Here is an 18,144-nt window from a genome sequence, read left to right on the forward strand (position 1 = left end):
TCCTGAACCAATCCCAGTAAAAGCATGGTATTATTTTAGCCCAGAGCATCAGAATCCCATGGAAGACTTGTTAAAAACACACATTGCTGGGCCCCATCCCCAGAGTTTCTGATTCAGTAGGTCTGGCATGGGGTCTAACAATCTGCATTTCTAATAAGTTCCCAGGTAATGCTGATACTGATTATCTTGGACCAGCTAGGACTATCTCTGGAGCTAGAGGTAAGGTCAGCTTCCCCGAGGCACCTTGCTGCACTGAGGATGGATAGATAGATACCTTCTTAGAACTGCAGCTTATATGAATCATTAACAAAGAACAAGAAATTTGTAGAGAAATGGCAGGACAAAGGAAAGTGGTTTCAGGCTCCGAAGGGCAGCAAGCTGTGGGAAGGTAAAGATATGTGAGGAAACTAACGAAGTGAGGTTTGTGTGCTGCTTTCCCTGCTGCCATCTCTGAGCTGTTGAGAGTGTGTCTCCAGCAAAAGGAGGATTTATATCCCGCCTTTCAGAAGAAAAGGGAGAGCTTTTCCTGGCTTTGCTTCTTCTTAACTGCCTTCAGCTCAAAATAATTTTTATGTCAAAGAGGTGTATTTGGGGATAACATTCTGGTTTCCTTCAGTTCGCTATTGAAAACTTTACCTTCAGAAAGGTTCACTTATTAAAGTCTGAGTTGGTGGCTGTGGAGAGATTTGAGGCAGAAGTTGTGAGATAGATCAGTAAAGGGGGAGAAAAACATAAATTGGAACATGCAGAAAAGAACAAATGTAAGTAGATTATCCCCTAGCTTACTGAATCAGTCTCTTAGTCTTGGGAACACGTCAGTCCAGTTAAACAGCTGTGTCTCATTTTAGGAGGCAGTGCTGCACGCAGACTTCCACCTAAGTTAGGCCTCTATATGGTGCAAGCAATCAGGTATTTAACAAGAGGCATGCCTATGAAAACAAAGGTTAATGGTTGGAGCAGATTGTAAATGCAGTTTTGAGTCTAGAGGGAAACCAGTCAAGAAGATTTCTAGATTTTGGTTTTGAAGCATCTTTTGATAGTGGAGTGAGGACAGCAGCAGCAATCTGACGAATTTCCTGGTTTGCACTTTGTATGCCTCTAGTGATGGCAGTGGGTGTTCTGGTGAACTTTCTGAATGGCCCACACAGCAGCAGCCAGGAAGGTTGTCCACACACCACAACTGTTATGGTGATTTCTCTCAAGTTTGTATCAATTCATCCAGCCTCAGCTTGTAGAGCTTTAGAAAAAGGGCCGTTTCAGTTCTCAGTGAATACAAGTCAGAAGGTTGGAAGTTAGAAATGTTAGTTTGGAGAGTTGTGGCCTGATATTGAAGGAAACTAGAATTCAGGATCCACTACAGTTTACAGTTAAATAAAATCTCAAAGACAATGAACAGGGCTAGAATCTAATATCAACAAGGGTATGCTATAGTTTCCCACTGACACATAATTTTTCTCCCTACGGTAAGATTAATTTGTTTGCAAAATAAGTCTAGTCTCATTAAACTTGGCCTGATTACTTACATAAGGACAGCAAAAATAGTGACTGACCACACAGGCCTTTTGAGTTTTCTTTGCTGGAATTTTTCATAAGGAATCTCAAATTAGACTTTTAAAAGCTTCTCGAAGCTAGGAAGCCAAGCTGAGGACTCTCCATCAGACTTTGCCTGGAATCTCTATGGATTTGGATGAATTCTTCTCTTCTTAAGGTCCCCAAAATATCCCAAATGTTCCTGGACCTTCCAGGAAGTAACCTTCCTCATTCACCTGTAAGGTGGGAACCCTGGAAGCAAGGTACCAGGGTATTTTTCCAATGGGCTTATTAGTTCCCTAAAGTCAACCTTAGTTCCTTAAAGCTGTCTGGTTATATCTGATTCTGTGCATGTTATTCTGAAATATGACATTCCAGTCAAAGACTTGGCAATATAACCAATGTTTCCAATGTGTCCTGTTATAAGCAGAACACATTCTTACTAAACTTATACAAATAATTATCTTGCCATGAAAATAAGAATACTTAATAAGAGTTTCCAAATTCTAGAGAGACCAGGTAAAGAGAAAAAGTAATTGTTTCATCTGTGTTCACAAAGATATACTTTACCAACCTGCTATAAGTTATAGATAGCTAAGAGAAAAGAGAAAAAGGTTTCTTTAAATCTGAAAAACAAAACATTAAAGAATGAGCAATTGGTCATTGTGTCTGTTTTTACACCAGTACCACACCATTTTGATAACTGTAGCTTTATGATATGTTTTGAAATCAGAAAATGTAAGACCTCCAACTTTGTTATTCTTTTTCAAGATTATTTTGTCTATTCAAGGTCCCTTGATATTCCATATGAATTTTAAAGTGAATTTTTCTATTTCTGCAAAAACTACCTTTGGGATTTTGACAGGGGTTGCACTGAATCTGTAAATCACCTTGTGAACATAGGATGTCTTTCCATTAATTCTTCTCTTCTTTAATTTCCTCTAGCAATTTTTTACAGTTGTCAGTATACATATGTTTTAAATTTTAAACACAAAAATTCCAAGTGGTCACTCACAATAAAACAACTTAAATTCTGTCACTTTGACTTTGCAATCACTGACCTATTGTTGTTTACTTCAGATCTACTGTTTAAACGCAGGAATTATTACCTCAGGAGTTGGAGACAGAAACTGCACTGCAGGACAGCTTGAACCACAACCAATTTACCCTTGAAATGAATGAGGTTCCACAGATATAGAGAGCTGACTATATAATGGAGAATTCTTCCAATTAACTTCTACGTAGAATACTTTTTTTTACTAAAGGATAAGTAATTGAAATGTGAGAATCTGGAGCTTAAGTGTACATTATTAAAACTCCACAGTAACTGCAGCAATCCTTTAGAATTTAGACAAATATCAAGATTTTTCTGGAAGGAGTATTTTACCATTAATATTGCTTAGAAGTGCCACATCAGGGTGATAATAACAAGCAGACTAATTATTATTACCTTTAAATTCTCAGAAAATATGTAGCTTGCTTGCCTGTATCTGGAGAGGACTTCTCCCACCACCCACCTTTAGTTCACCCCTGGCACGAGGCCTCAAAGAGTTGGAGTTTGGAAGCTAGCAGGCTATTGCTTTCTGGTGTAGCTTTAATGCCTAGCTGGGTTATCCTGCACCCTTCAGCATCTATCATCTGCTGCTCCGCCTCCAGAGTTCTTGCCACTCTCCAGTCTTCTCCTGGCTGTCTCACAGCTTCTACTTACTATCTTACCTGACTATCCTCCAGCTTCTGCTCCTACTATGAACTGCTGACGGAATCTGTTATCTTATATTTTCAGTCACCAAGAGAGGTGATTGCCTCTGGGCCAGACACCCAGTCTTGTGCAAACACTGACGGCCATGGCCAGAGTGGCAGGGCCATGCAGTCAACTTTCCTTAGGAGGGATCCTGGACAAGGCAGGGATTCAAACTGGTACCTCTCCAAAACATTTCCCTTTTTCTCATTTTTCTTTGTTTCTTCTTCCCCTTCCCAGCTTCTGTGACTTCTTTGCTACCTGCTTTCTCTCTTTTCTCTCCCTCTTTCCCTTTCCCCTCTTTCCTCCCTATGACAGTCTCTGTATATATGCAGGCATGAAGCTTTACAAATTTATATTCACTGCACATTCTGTAAAAATAATAAATTCTTTCCTTTGTGGCATGGGGCCTCATGCTCTTACGCTTAACCAAAAGCAGATGAGAGAATTGGTTACTTAACTCATCATCCTTCAAGCTATTCCAAGTTGGCTTTTGTTACTTAGTTACCCAATCATTATATCATGTTCTTAAATCTAATCTTTAACCATTTATAAACAAATTCATTATTTTTGAGACTTACTCAACAGTCTCTTTCAGGATAAACAGCAAACTTTCAAGGTGTTTTACTTGGGAAAAGAAGTGTCAAAATTTTCTACTCTAAAGCCCCTCTGAGAGCTATTCATCATTGTAGCATTTTGGAAGCTGTTGTCTTTTCATTTTTACTCCCACATTTCCTGCTTTGATTCTTTCCAGATTGTAGCTGCCCTGTGGCAGATATGGTGGATAGGAGTGACCACACCAAACACCACAAAGAAGAGCAGTGGAGAGTTTACCAGCCCCACTCACAAAGCAGGCTGACAGCACTGCTCTGATAAATAGGTAGTTTCCTGGGCTCCAGCCCCCTTTCTTTCTTCTTTTTTTTTTTTTTTTTTTTTGAAAAGACAATCAAATTTAACAAGAAAGCTTATAAGAATTGTTTTTAAAACATAACTCCACCTTCCTAACATTAATTTCAAGTTTTATATATCTCCTCCCACATGCATAAGAATTTTTACCTAGCAACAATTATAACTAAGGACACATCGCTCTTCTATTCCAGCTGGAGGCAGACAAGAGCCTTTGCTGTTGTGGCTGCAGGAACGTAGCCAAATGCTTCTCTAATACTCTGTGCAATCTAGCCCCACGCCCACTATGTCCACCAGATCACAAACATTTATCCAGAAAATATGGTCAAACCTTTAGGAGTTCACAACCTAGTGAGACAGAGAGAGACATCACAATGTACTGTTGTTCTTTCAAAGGGCCATTGCCAACCTCTTCACCTTTTCCTTCAACCTGCGCAAAGCAGTAAGGCAGAAAAGACCATCAACCAGCCAAGAGTCACAGCCCTCTGAAAACCCCCACAAATCTCTTCCTTCCTGACACTCGGGAGTTAACTCTAAGGACTTCAAGGTTCTCTCCAACCCTGACAGCTGCCTGAAAACCTTTTTTCTGATATCAGAGCCTCCACTCTCTCGGTCGCATCAATCCTGCCTGAGCCTACATCTCACATTTCCACCTTCTGGTCTCCCCCTGGAATGCTGCCCTTGGCCCTCCTCCTTTCCACCTTTCCTATGGCACTTCTTGCTAGCCCTTTGGAAAAGAGCTTTACCATTTTCCCACTGGAATGGGGCTCTGTCCACAGAGCACTCACCTTCCTGTAGTAGAGAGGTTAAACTCAACTATGTACAAGGGTCAGGCAGGAGAGACTGTGTTCTTCTGTCTTTGTCTGCATATCAAGTATTTGGGAACATTCTTTACCTTTACAAAGAAATATGCTCTGTCTTCTTCCTCTTTGAAATATATGACCCTTAGTAAACCTTTCATTTTCACAATTTTGAGAGATGGGGATACAATAGAATAGGATTCATTTTCCCCATAATTCTACCTTAAGAAAAATAATGGTGCAAGAGTGGGGTTAAAAGGACAATAGACACTTAATGTCAGTACTTGGTGGGAGAGCTTCTGAATAAATAGGGAACATATGCACTTTTAGAAGGCTACTCTCCAGCCACTGTTTGCCAGATGGAGCACAGGTCCCATGTGGCTAGATTTTCTGACTCTTCAGAAGACAGAAATCCAGATATTTTTGTGAAAACTAATATTTTTTAAATGTTAACAGCTAATTCAAAAGAATTTAAAACGCTGCAAAGGCTAAAGCCAACAAGTTAGCAGGGTGTAAGAGGATTGCCAGGGCACTACCTCTGGCACTGTATATTCTAACAAGCAGTTTTCTTACTTTATTACATTTTCTTAATTTACAATGACAGTTCTATAATTACGCCTTTTATAGAGATCAATAATCTGTTTCTGTATTTTCCCTCTATATCTGTAGCACATCTGTGTTTTCCAGCCTATCTCCACAACATTATTAATAGTACCTTAAGGTCAAACCACAGTCCTTTACCTCTTCTCTTTCTCCCCTACAAGGGAGTTAAGACAAAGTGCTTTTAAAACCAAAGTGTGGGATGAAATTAGTTTAGAGATTAAATTACAGTAGCTTTGCAGAGTTTTCTAGAGTAGCTAGAAATTTCCCCAGTAATCTTCACGCAAGTGCCTCAGAGGAGAACCGAGTAAACATGATTAGCATGCACGCACGCACACACACACGCACACACCTGAAAACATTACTATGACGGAAACTGAAATCTCAGTGTGCGAGTCACTTCTCTTAACACTGCCATGTGCTTTCCTTAAGTCTGAGGAGCTCCATTCTGAGGATTTTTCCCAACTTCTAAACTCCAACCATTTGGCACCATCCCCGCACCAGCAATCAGCCTACATTTTTATCATAACTGCGTGTACTCTGCCTTCCCTGTAAGAGAAGGAACCGTATCTCTCGACTGTATCACCAGGCCTGGTACAGTGCCTAGCACATGGTCGGCAAAGCAAGAGTTATTGCAGCAACCACTATCGTCATCCAAGTAATAGCTACCATTTCCAGAGCACTTACTAGGCACTGTATATGTATTAACCCACATCCTCCCGCAGGCTTTCCCAGACCAGACCATCCAGTCCAAAGCAGCACCCCAGGCACACCTCTAGCACATAATCTTATTTTATTTCTCGGAATAGGAGTTACTGTTATCTAACATTTTCTTGTTTAATTATGTCTCTCCATTGGAATGAAATCTCCAAGAGAACAGTCATCTTGTCCACCTCGTGCTTGGCGCATAGAAAGCAAAAAAGCGAAATCTAAACTTCCCACCTCCTCATGCGGCCGAGTTGACTTGCACACAGATCACAATAAGTATGTTTTTAAAATTTATATTTAGATTTCAGGATAATTGTGTTGAATATTTTATGGTTCATAATAAACCCTGAAAGGGGGAGTGGAATACACGTTTGGTCACACTACCCAAGCACTGACTGACTTGAGTGTTGGAATTTTTGTTGCAATAAGAAAGCCACTTCCTCTAACGTAAGGCGCCCTACATGTCTCGGCCTTGCCACATCCTCCGGTACAGTGAGTTCAGAATGGCTAGGCTGACTGCGGCGGTCAGGAGTTCAAAGGCTCACAGTGACAGAGGAGGGAGCGGAGGGGTCGCCCGACCCTCCGTCGGGAGCGGGGGCGGGTGCGCAGGAGGGTCCCCGCGGACCCGGGCTGCTCCCCAGGGCAGCCGGAGTCTGACCGCCCCCACGATTCTCCGCCTCCGGTTCCCGTTACTACTGCGTTCCGCTTCCTTTCTCCTCCAAAGCCCAAACGCACTGCAGGGTCAAACCCTGGGCACCCGCAAGCCTCCTGGGGGAGGGGGGGCTTCAAGTCAGGAGAGACGCACGCTGGTACCCTCAAGCCCGGGGCAGGTCTGAGGCCCACCCTCGCTCCCGCCGGCTGCAGACGCTCGCTCCCGCCCTCGCCGGCCGCGGCCCCGCCCCTGCCCCGCCCCTGCCCCGCCCCCTCGCCTCCACCGCTGCCCCCCCCAGGCTCCGCCTTTGGCCCCGCCCACCCCGCCTGCGTCCCGCCCCCCGCAGCCCAGCGCCCCCGCTGCCGCCGGCACCTACATCGCCAGACCTGTCTGCTGCCGCCATGCCCGGAGGTCTGCTTCTCGGGGACGAGGCTCCCAACTTCGAGGCCAATACTACTGTCGGCCGCATCCGTTTCCACGACTACCTGGGAGACTCGTAAGTGGCCACCTCGTAGCCCGGCCCTGGCCTCGGGGTACGCCCGGACTCTAGGTGCCTTCCCTATTTCCTCTCCCTTTCGCCCCCCTCAGGGCTCAGCCCCCTCCTGGCCGCGCCCGCCTCTTCTCGCACCGGTTCCTGCACGTGCTTCTCGGCGGGTGGCGCCTGCCCAGCCCGGCGACCCTCCGGCCCACCGTGCGCCGGCCGCTGGCTCCCCCTGCCTCCCGGTGGCGGGGCAGGCCCCGGGCGGGAAGGGGAGGGGAACGAAGGGGCTTCCCGCGGCTCTCAGGAATGCGAGGCCGGTGCGGAGGAGGGTTTGTTGTTCTTTAACTCAGTTTGGTAAACTGTGCCAAGAGCGTGGTCAGGCCGAAGCCCGGTGGGGGCAGGAGCCGGGAGGCATCGGCGGTCACTTCCCGGGACTCGTGCCCAGGGTCGCACCTCCCTCCCTGCCTCCGTTCTGGAATTTGCTCCCTGGGAAAGATGAGTGTATTAGGCCAGCGTCAGAGGACACTGCTGCTGGCTGAAGGTTCGGGGAGGGCCCAGCGTGTTATCTAAGGGTTCTCTGCTTGCTGCAGTGGCATTTGCCGGCCTCTTGGCACAAGACGTAAAATTTAAAACCACCAGCTGCTAAATAAGTGACTGAAAGACTTTTTTGTCCAGACCCTCCTCCAGTGGCCGGGATATGATTTGGTAACAGCTTTGGGAGGAAACAAGACCACTGTGTATATAGGTGTGTCCTTCATTCCAGAAGTTGCAACGCTTTGAGAGAAGGGCTTTCTGGGCTTGTTCAGTTGCAGTGACCTGTTCTTGCCAGGGTAGGCCACTGCGGGCACCAGGACACGTGTGCCTCCCCACGTTGAGACCTTTTGTTTCCCATTGTGCCCTTCGTTGTCCCCTCCCCCTCCTGCGTTGCTTCCAGCAGCACGTAGCCTTGCTAGTGGTGGTAACCAAATTGGTGACCCATGATCTGGCTGGCCAGTCATTCCTTTAAAACTAGGAGTAAATTGCTGCCGCCCTGCTTCTAACAGCTCCTGAATCAGCAGACTTTAAGTTGCTTAGTCTTCATCTGAAACATCCCAGGTGTGTCTAGTTATACTGTGATTCTGAAGTTTCAGTGGCCCCACTACACTGGTATTATAAGGGTTAGTACTTCCCCCCGGGGTTTGTATCCTTTTTATATGCAGTATCCGGGTATATATATTTGTAGACAGAGAGAGAAGGAAGTTTATGAGCTTAATCAGTGATTTGACAGGGCTACACAAAGAACCTGGGAGAGACTCTTATACCCTTAGGCTTACCCAATCCCTTAAGTCCATTTTCCAGCCACTGATGAATGGAAAAGCTAAGCTTTGTGAAAGAGAGGACTAGACTAGAAAAGGGATGAGAAATGGAACATTCAGACCTTAAAGTCAGGAAAAGACTTCAGAAATACAGACTAAGGCCGGTCTCATACTCGGAATTCTAAGTAGAGTATTTCTGCAAAAACCCACGGGGTATTCAGAGTATGTTCCTTCCCATTTCCACCCACAGCCCTCACCCCCATAAAACAAAATCTTACCAGAACTCTTAGGTTGTGTGGATTAAAGATAAATATTAACATCAGGCGTATGTACTATAGCAATACTTATAAATGCTGTAACTATTTAATATTTAAGCTAACCCTACTATTGGGGGTTTTTGTAGTGTCGTTGTTTATTGACCTCTAAATCTGTCTTGATCTGGTTAAACGTGGTACCTTCTCAGGGAGACACCAGAGGGAAGATGAGAAAAATGTCTGCATCTATAAACAAATAATATGCAAGTCTGCCTCGAGTCAGGCGTGGGATAGTATTCCCGAACTTCAGGAAAAGAAGTTTGAGTCCTTTATATCGTTATAATTCATGGGTTTTTGCCTAATATAATTTTTCCAAACTCCATTGTGTATGTGATCTCAATTCACTGTCAGTTTTTGTTCCAGGTGTTTTTTTGGAGAAAGAACCAAAATAATTTCAAACATTACAGGTGTCTACCCTACCCCTGACAATTGGGAACAACTAAGGGGTTTGGGGGCTGCATTTGGTGAGTGTATGGAGCCTGGTCACTGTTTCCGTACAGATGTGGTAGAAGCAGCTTCTTCATAGGACATCTTCACCAAACAAAATGTGTTTTCTGGGGGTTAGTGAGTGGGGACCTTTCCCTTAAAGGAGGAAACCTTTGTCTTTTGAAAATGAGGAAGGAAGGAAATGGGATAATGTAACTGAATTACTCTTACGAGCAGGAAGTAGTAGGGAGACCTAGAGGGGAAAGCAGGCGATAGTAGGACATTCTCAGAGTTTATCCTCCTCCTAGCTTGTGGTAAATGGGGTTTGGCTTTGGAGTGGGGGGAGGATGTGAAATGGCTTAAAAGCAAGTGCCTCAGCATGAGTCAGCCAAGCAGGCTCTTGACTCACGATCTAATTCATCACCCCTTCAACAATATGGGAAGAAATGCACTGGTCATTTTTCCTCAACTTATGGAGACTTTCTCTTACATCCCATCTGACACTGAGATATTTTCCATAGAATCTAAGGCCTAGATTTTACTCATAGCTGGACTGTTTGTTTCAAAAGATGTATGTCCCTCATTGCCCTTTATAAAAAAGTAAACCTCCCACACCCCTCCACAGTCCTAAAAATATTACTTCTCTCTTCCCAGTCTTGCCATAGGCCCTCCACCCTTTGTGTATAAGAAGGTCTTTTCCTTTCCTGAAGCTTTGGGAGATAGTTGAGCGGCAGAGGGAGGTACCCTTGTCTCTGCTTTGTTCTTCGTACTTCAGGAAACAGCAAACTTAATAGAGGTCAGCTTGGCATCTAGAGTGGATTTAGTATTCTACTAGTTTAGGATCCTGCTTTAATGTAAATCCACGGGAATGTGGAAAACTGAGTGTGAAATTTTCCTTTTCAGTTGGAAGAGTAATTTCTGTTGCCAAGGAAAAGCAAATGGTACTCTAAAGGTTCTTGGTCACTCTTCACTTGAAACATGCTTAAAATCTATACAAGTTTAACCTTAGGCAATGATCATTTACATATTAGTATTTCCTAAGAATCTGTAGTTCTAGAAATCTACATTAGGCTGTCAGTTTTCTACCTACTTGGTCTGAAGCAAGAAGAAAAAAAAACTGCAAATGAAGAGATGGGTAAAACTCTTAAAGTGCTGTTGTTTGCCAGGGTACAAGTGTTGGGTGTCCTGTTGGCAGGTTAGATCAGTAAAATAGTTTTACAAAAGATTTTATACTCATTCATTTCAGAGAAGCCGATTGTCAACTTTAATTTTACATATAAAAGGATAGAAGCCTATTTATTTCAGATTACATAATCTACTTATTATTGCAGTCAGGGATTTGTTTGAATTCAGGGCATATTGGGACATCCTTATTGGAGCTGAATGTCAGGTCTCTGTGCTTAGAAAAAATTGTAGAAGAGGGTAAGAAGGAAAATAAGTTATTTCAATAAGCTACTTGGTTTGAGTGCACAAATTTTTTAGCTGAAAAGGAGTCAGGGTGGCTCTATAGTTATTAAAAGAGACAACACCCTAAAATTACAGTCTTTTTAAAGATTTATCATGTTAAATTTCATCTTTGATTGAATTGGGCTTTAAACATAGGCTTTTCTGGAGGTAAAAAGATCAAAAAGGATTCTTCAATAGAAAAGCTTAAAAGTAATTCTCTTTATAAGCATTCATTTAAAAAAGAAGTCATTTTTGCTCTAGGATTTGTGACTTCTCATTCAACATGAAATTGGTGAGAACCTCTTCATGCAGTTGTGACTTTTCTTTTCCTCATTTCAGATGGGGCATTCTCTTCTCCCACCCTCGGGACTTTACCCCGGTGTGCACCACGGAACTTGGCAGAGCTGCAAAGCTGGCACCAGAATTTGCCAAGAGGAACGTTAAGATGATTGCTCTCTCAATAGACAGTGTTGAAGACCATCTTGCCTGGAGCAAGGTATAGTACCAGTTGGCATGTGCTTCGAGGTTGTAGATCAAGTTATAAATTACAGAGAGCAGCTTAGATTTTTTGAAGTGAAGGGATAAGTAAACCTCAGATTCAAACTTTACTGATTATTTGAAAACCTGACTTGGAGTGGACAGGGACCTCCACAACTTGCTAAATCCAAAGGTTTGTTCTCAGCCCTCATCTCTCTTGGCCTACCGGCAGCCTTCAACCCACATGATCACTGTATATCCTGAAATATTTTCCTCTCTTGGCTTCCAGAACACCACATCTGTAGCTGTTCCTGCTCATGCTCAGACTGAGTTTCATCATCTCCCAACTCCTAATTGATGCTAAAGTTGCTCTAGGCTCATTTCTTGGACCTCTTCTCTCTTTATCTGTGCTCTTTCCCTTGGTGAGCACGTCCACTAACATCTGTATGCTGTCATTCCCAAGTTTCCATCTCTAGGCCGGACTCTCCTGGCTTCCAGGTTGGTACAACCTCTGGCTGCTCGGCATCTCCCCGGGGTTGTCCCATCATCTCAAACCTAGTATGTCTAAAACTGGCTCCTATTCTTAATCCCAAGGTCTTACTATCTCAGCTAATGACAGTCACGTTTTTGTAGTTGTTCAGGTCAAAAATCCAGGAGCCATCCTTAACTCCTCTTGTTTTTCCACACCACGTGTCTGATTCATGAGCAAACTTGTCTGCTCTGCCTTCCAAATATATCCCACATCTTATTTGGAAGACTCTTTCCCCAGTTATCTTGGTGGCTTGCCCTCACCTCTTTCAGGTCTCAATTCAAATGACACCTCATCAAGGCTTTCCTTGGCCTCCTTATCTAAAATTATGACTCCCTCCCCCCTCCCCACGGCCCTCTGATTAATTTTTCTTCTTAACACTTGTCACCGTCTAAAATACTCTGCATATTGCTCATTTGTTTGTGTCTCCGCACCGGAGTGGAGGCTCAGGAGGGCAGACTCCTGTTTTGCACACTGAAAGAACAGGGCTCAGTACTCAGTACATCCCGAGTGGTTGGGCTGTATTTGTTGAACGTACTGAAGGAATTGTCTACTTTCAACAAAAGGATTTACTTGGACAATAAATATGGTGGTCTAAACTTAACTTGAGAATATTTTAATGTCTTTGCTGCAGTGTGCTACTAAGTAATGATAGGTGACTTTTGAGGGAGGCCCACTGTGTGTAGGCACTATGTCAAACACTTCACATGCAACTGAATAGAAGATGTAGTACTGACTTGTGACTTGGCCGCCTGGGCTGCGTCCCTTGGCCATTTCATACCTGTTAACCCTAAGTCTCTGATGTTAGAAGAATCGCGTATAGGAGAAAAGGGAAGGGCATTTCGCTCAGAGAGTTGGAGGGACTTACTCAAGATTGCTGTCCTAGAAAATGATGGCTATGTCATTTGAACCTCACACCAGTGCTCTTTTTGATACTAGATGATAGGGAGAAGGAATTAGGCTGACTCAAGATAGAATAAAGCCAAAACATGGTTCTTTGGTGTTCGTGGGTGTAATGTAATGCCTATTATGCAAGTGGCAGGGTTGAGAATTACTGCTTCGTGGTAATTGAAACTACAGGTCACTGAAGGAGGAGTGTATACTTTTTAAAGAATAGGAGCATACCCAGGTTCATTTTAACTCATGAGCTTCTGCCTTAGAAGTTTTCAAAATTGTGATTGCATTGAATAGGAAACAAGTTCCAACTGTCAGAAGTAGTGCCCAGACTTTGACGTACGACTGATTATAGAGGAAACCTCAAGTGCCATGGCATGAAACCATATTGATTATTGTTTAGTCATGGTAACGTGATTGGCAGCCAGTGACAGCAGAAGGGAAGTTAAGATGATAAAATTAAGGAAGGTGTTAAACTGTGTTGTTATCCATTTCAAAGTTCATCAATGTCACTTTTATCCTGTCGCCTCTCTGTTGAGAAATCCATAAGGGTTCTGTATCTGCTATGCTATCAACTCCTGTTTTACTTTCAGTAGATCTTATTTCATCTTTGAATCCTCTTTTCCATTACTTCCTAAAACTACCAAGATAAGTTCCACATTCTTTAGTCAGTAGGTTATGCTCAGACTCGCCTACGGGTTTCGTTAATATTGCTCCCTCTCCCTAGAGTGCCTGCTTTTTCCCTGTAAAAATCTTATCCATCCCTCAAGGGCCCAGGTAGAAGTCATACCCCTTTCTTGAAGCCTTTGCTAACTCGGCGGTCCTACAAATGAGGCTGTTGGTATACTTCAGTATTTGCAATCTCACATTTATGTATTGCAGCCCTGTGTTTGCTGCTGCATCATATGGGAATCATCTAACCAAATTAGAAGTTCCTTTGAAGGCAGAAACCTTCAGACACCTGACAGTGTCTTAGTTATCTGTAGTCCACGTCTTACTCATCTTTTCTGACCAAGTGCTACATTAATGCTACATGAAACAATGAAGCTAGATTTTTTTCCCCCCCCAAAACTTCCAGGGATAGGAAAAGTAGAAACGAATGAATGAATGAAGTTTTACTAGGGGAGGAGAAGGGGTAGAGAGAGGAGGTGAGTACATTGTTATCCTTTAGTTAGACTTGAAATGCTTCGTTTTTTCTGTGTGGATTTCACCCTACTGTAAATTTACCTCCGCCTTTTCACCTGTAAGAGATTTGCCTTTGACTTGTCCTTGAAGTATACATTCAACTCTCCATTCTTATGTTCGCTTTAAGTTTTATTTCTTGACCTGTCTTACAGTAGCTTAATGTCTGAGTCAGGATGCTTTTGAGACAGGGACCAGATGTATAGGATTATCTTGGCATGTGGTATTATTTCTAGGTGTGAGAGACTCAATGACCCCATTGTTTCTGATGGGTTTTTACAGCATTTGGGTCCCCACAGCCACCTTGGATTGGGATCTGACTCTATTATTCAGCCTTTAAAAAGAGTTTCATGCTGCTTTCTCAAACCAGTAAAAACATGCCAAATTTTAAGAGACTTGGGCATGAAAAGTGTCTATGGTTATAATCTAAGTACTATACCCTACTATTATTCCTGTCAACGAACAATTGAGATGAGGAGTGTTTGTTCGTTTATTTTCTTATTAAAATTGCTTAGAGAAGATTATGATGATTGTGGTCCTCTTCCCTGTCTTGCAAGATGATGGCCGTTCACTGATTGAATTCAGAGGATGTGCCTGGTTTAGATTTCTCTTTCCTCTTTCACTTGCTTTTCAGGATATCAATGCTTACAATGGTGATGAACCCAAAGAAACATTACCTTTTCCCATCATTGATGATAAGAATCGAGACCTTGCCATCCTGTTGGGCATGCTGGACCCAGCAGAGAAGGACGAAAAGGGCATGCCTGTGACAGCTCGTGTGGTGAGTTGTAGAAATCCATTATGTAGAAATCCAGCCATCATGACTGGCCAGGCTCTATGTCCAAGTAAATGCTTGGACCAACTAGAGGAAAAAGGAGAATATCTCCAGTTAGGAAATAACTACATTGGTGGCAATCTCATTGATTATCTAAATTATGATGCAAAGTCAAATTTTCACCCAAATTTTTAAACTGCTTAATCTAAAGCTTTTGGAAATCTACAGAAAAATAAGTAGTTCCTAAAAATGTCATCTAGAATTGAGAAATCTTTTCTCTAGCTCTCCTGACAGCCCTCTCTTTAAAGTGATGGCTCATGTCCTTCTTCATAAGTCAGCTCTGGTTTTGAATTCCTATTTGTCCTGTCCTTACCCACTAGAGAACAGACTTAGTCCTTCGTCTGCAAAAATGTACAACTATGTGAGCACCAGTATCAACTCCCATTAGTATTATTTTTTATGATAGTCATCCCTAATTAACATAGTACCTTCCTGAGGCCTTGCTGGATTCAATTTGCATATCAGTTTTTCTTACTGGGACAGCAGAACCAAGTATAATTCCCTTCTAAGTTTAGAAGAATAACATGGAGAAGAAAATTATCTATATTCCAGCCACCCAGATTAACAGTTTAGTGTATCTTTCCAGATTATGAGGGAGGCGGGGGTGGGGGGGGGGGGGGGGGGGGTGCCCAAGGGGCATTTGTCATTGTTTTGTTTTTCACCCTTGAACATTTTTAATGACTGAAGAGCTTTCTGAGAGGCTTTAATATCAAAAACACTCAAAGAACTCTTTCTGTTTATGCTTCTGTGTGCTTTGCAGGTGTTTATTTTTGGTCCTGATAAAAAACTGAAGCTGTCTATCCTCTACCCAGCTACCACTGGCAGGAACTTTGATGAGATTCTCAGAGTAGTTATCTCTCTCCAGCTGACAGCGGAAAAGAGGGTTGCCACCCCGGTTGATTGGAAGGTAAAGATGTTAATTAAAAAGGGCAGATACCCCATAGGCCTTGCAGGCCAGCTCTGAATGGCTGCCCTCAGGGTCTGTGTTACCTGGGGCTGTGTTTCTGTCCTGCAAGTACGCTGGGAGGATTTTTTTCTCCTGGCTGAGTTAAGATTTGCTGAGAGCCCATTTTTAGGATCTTTAACACTTTTCATATGAAAAACAATCTCCCTATATTGCTTTCTACCTTTAGATTATTTGGACAAATTAATTGGTGAGAATGATTCCTTTTCCTAATAAAAGGATTCTTTTAAACCCCTAACCTTTGCCTAATGGCAAAATATTTATAGCTAAACCTTGATTGGCTACTTAAGTCACAGCTATACAACTATTTGGTATGTTAATGTCATGAAGCATTTCATTTCGCTTAAGCTTCAGTCTTTTAAACCCATGTAGAATTCTCTGGAACTTATTCATAAACTGAATCTCTAAGACTTCTATAATATGTCTGACATGGATAATATCACAAGAGTATCTTAATGTTGCTACATTTTTAAAATACAAAACCTGAATACCACGTTTTGTACCTTTGTTTTTTCTGACAGGCAAATCACTTAAATTCTGTATCCACTCATTAAACATATGTTTATTGAGCCCAGACACTGGGCACTGTGGAAGGGTATAGCAGTGAATGATACAAAGTCCCTCCCCTCACAGAGCTTACATTCCAGTGGGTAGAGACAAACAGGAAGCCACTTCATACCATATTAGTTGGCGACAGAATAATCAAGCAGAGGTGGGGAGAATGGGAGCACAGCAGTGGGAGGAATTGTTGAGGAAGCCTTTTCTCCTAGGGAACCTTGGGGAACGACATGAAGAAAGCAAGGGACCAAGTCCTGCATATTTGTGAAGGAAGAGCACAGCATGTAGGCAGAAGGAGCAGTTAAAGGGCTTTACCTAAAAGTGAGCGTGGTGTGTTGGAGGGAGAGAAGGAGAGCCAGCGCCTGGAAAAGCAGCAGCAGGAGCTGGGCTGGGGGACCAGGGATGAGAGAGGAAGCAGGATTCAGTCCTGCAGGGCCTCACAGCCCATGGGAAGGGCTTAGAATTACAATTTTAAAAAGTGTGGTGGCAAGTCGTTACTGGGTTTAAAATAGGACTATTTCTTATTAAGATGGGAAAGTACTTCCCTCACTGAAGTGTCAAAGATCAAGTTGTGAAAACAAAACTCCTCGGAGGGGCGAGGGTAAAGAATACTTGATTATTCTCCTTAGCACCTAGAGCTACTTTGCTAAAGTTATTCCTTGCGTTTAGGCTTCACTGAAAGATTGAATTTCACCATTCTCAATGTCTTTCCATAGGATGGAGATAGCGTGATGGTCCTTCCAACCATCCCTGAAGAGGAAGCCAAAAAACTTTTCCCTAAAGGAGTCTTCACCAAAGAGCTCCCATCTGGCAAAAAATACCTCCGCTACACCCCACAGCCATAGGTCTCTGCAAGGAGCTGGGGCTGGAGCTGCTTGCTTAGCACAGTGAGCCGGAGGATCTCAGCTGCCAGTCCTGTTCTCCTGAGCAATTTCATAAAAACATCCTGGTGCGATCACAGCTGAGGTCTTAAGGTTGCTCTACTGCTGGCTTATTAAATGAAAATGGCACTAAAAGTTTCTTGGGATTCTTTACTCTGTGCCTCCACCAGCATTCTATTCTGTTCATATATCTTAGCACTCTGCTGTCTCTCTCTGAAATATATTCTATATCTGAGACTCAAATCTGTTGGATCTCTGCAGGGTACAATCAGCGAGGTTGAAAAAGCCTGCTTTGCTCCATCATAGAATGGTTATAAATTTTTCAGCTGTTCTCATCAAATCCTCTCTTCTGTTACCCGTTTTGGGGAGCAACGGAACTTGAGGTTCAACTTCTTCTGTAGATGACTAAGTATATAATTCAAGAACTTAGAGTAACCCAATTGATTTTCAGTATTCAGTGTTTTAATCACCGCTGGGGAAAAAACTTCAATTCTGAACTTTTCCAGGAGATAACTGAAGTTGGGAGTGGGGAGGTCTTGAAAAATTTTGCTATAAAGAAAATTTTTCAATAATTTTTTATCCAAAGAGGGAGGCTGCAGAAAAGGCTCCATGTGTCTGCTAGGGAGGTGAACCAGAAGGTGCCAGCAATATGACACTGCCTTTCACACGGTATTTCCCAGGTCAGGCTGCTCTCTGCTGATGTGCACAGGGAAGGGGCACGCCCTGGGGAGAGAGGCGAGGAGGACTGACAATGTTTTATTATAGAACTGTTCTTGCAGTGAGGGGGGTTATTTTCTGAATTTTGCTTTTGAGGGATCGGTAAATAAATCCTTTGTTAAAACTGGATCAGAGAAGTCTCTTGTCACATTGTGAAGTACTAGTTTAGACTTGTGTCCTGAGGGCAGAGGTGTCCTTAGTAGGATTGGCG

General features: G+C 43.0%; 1 protein-coding gene and 1 long non-coding RNA gene across 2 annotated transcripts in view; one reads left to right on the plus strand and one right to left on the minus strand.

The window, feature by feature from the left end:
* Nucleotides 1-11,229, minus strand: part of LOC124250630 (uncharacterized) — a 58,422-nt gene extending 47,193 nt beyond the window's left edge. The window contains exon 1 of the long non-coding RNA XR_006891586.1: nucleotides 7,563-11,229. This is a non-coding gene — a long non-coding RNA (uncharacterized LOC124250630). The remainder of the gene's footprint in view (nucleotides 1-7,562) is intronic.
* PRDX6 (peroxiredoxin 6) lies at nucleotides 7,271-18,062 on the plus strand. Its single transcript, XM_046682677.1, has 5 exons — nucleotides 7,271-7,430; nucleotides 11,236-11,392; nucleotides 14,613-14,759; nucleotides 15,574-15,720; nucleotides 17,052-18,062. The coding sequence occupies exons 1-5, from the start codon at nucleotides 7,336-7,338 to the stop codon at nucleotides 17,178-17,180; spliced, it is 675 nt and encodes a 224-aa protein (XP_046538633.1). The 5' UTR covers nucleotides 7,271-7,335; the 3' UTR covers nucleotides 17,181-18,062.
* The last annotated feature ends 82 nt before the right edge of the window (nucleotides 18,063-18,144 follow it).

Source organism: Equus quagga, chromosome 13, assembly GCF_021613505.1.
Source record: "Equus quagga isolate Etosha38 chromosome 13, UCLA_HA_Equagga_1.0, whole genome shotgun sequence".
In the NCBI taxonomy this organism is placed as follows: domain Eukaryota; kingdom Metazoa; phylum Chordata; class Mammalia; order Perissodactyla; family Equidae; genus Equus; species Equus quagga.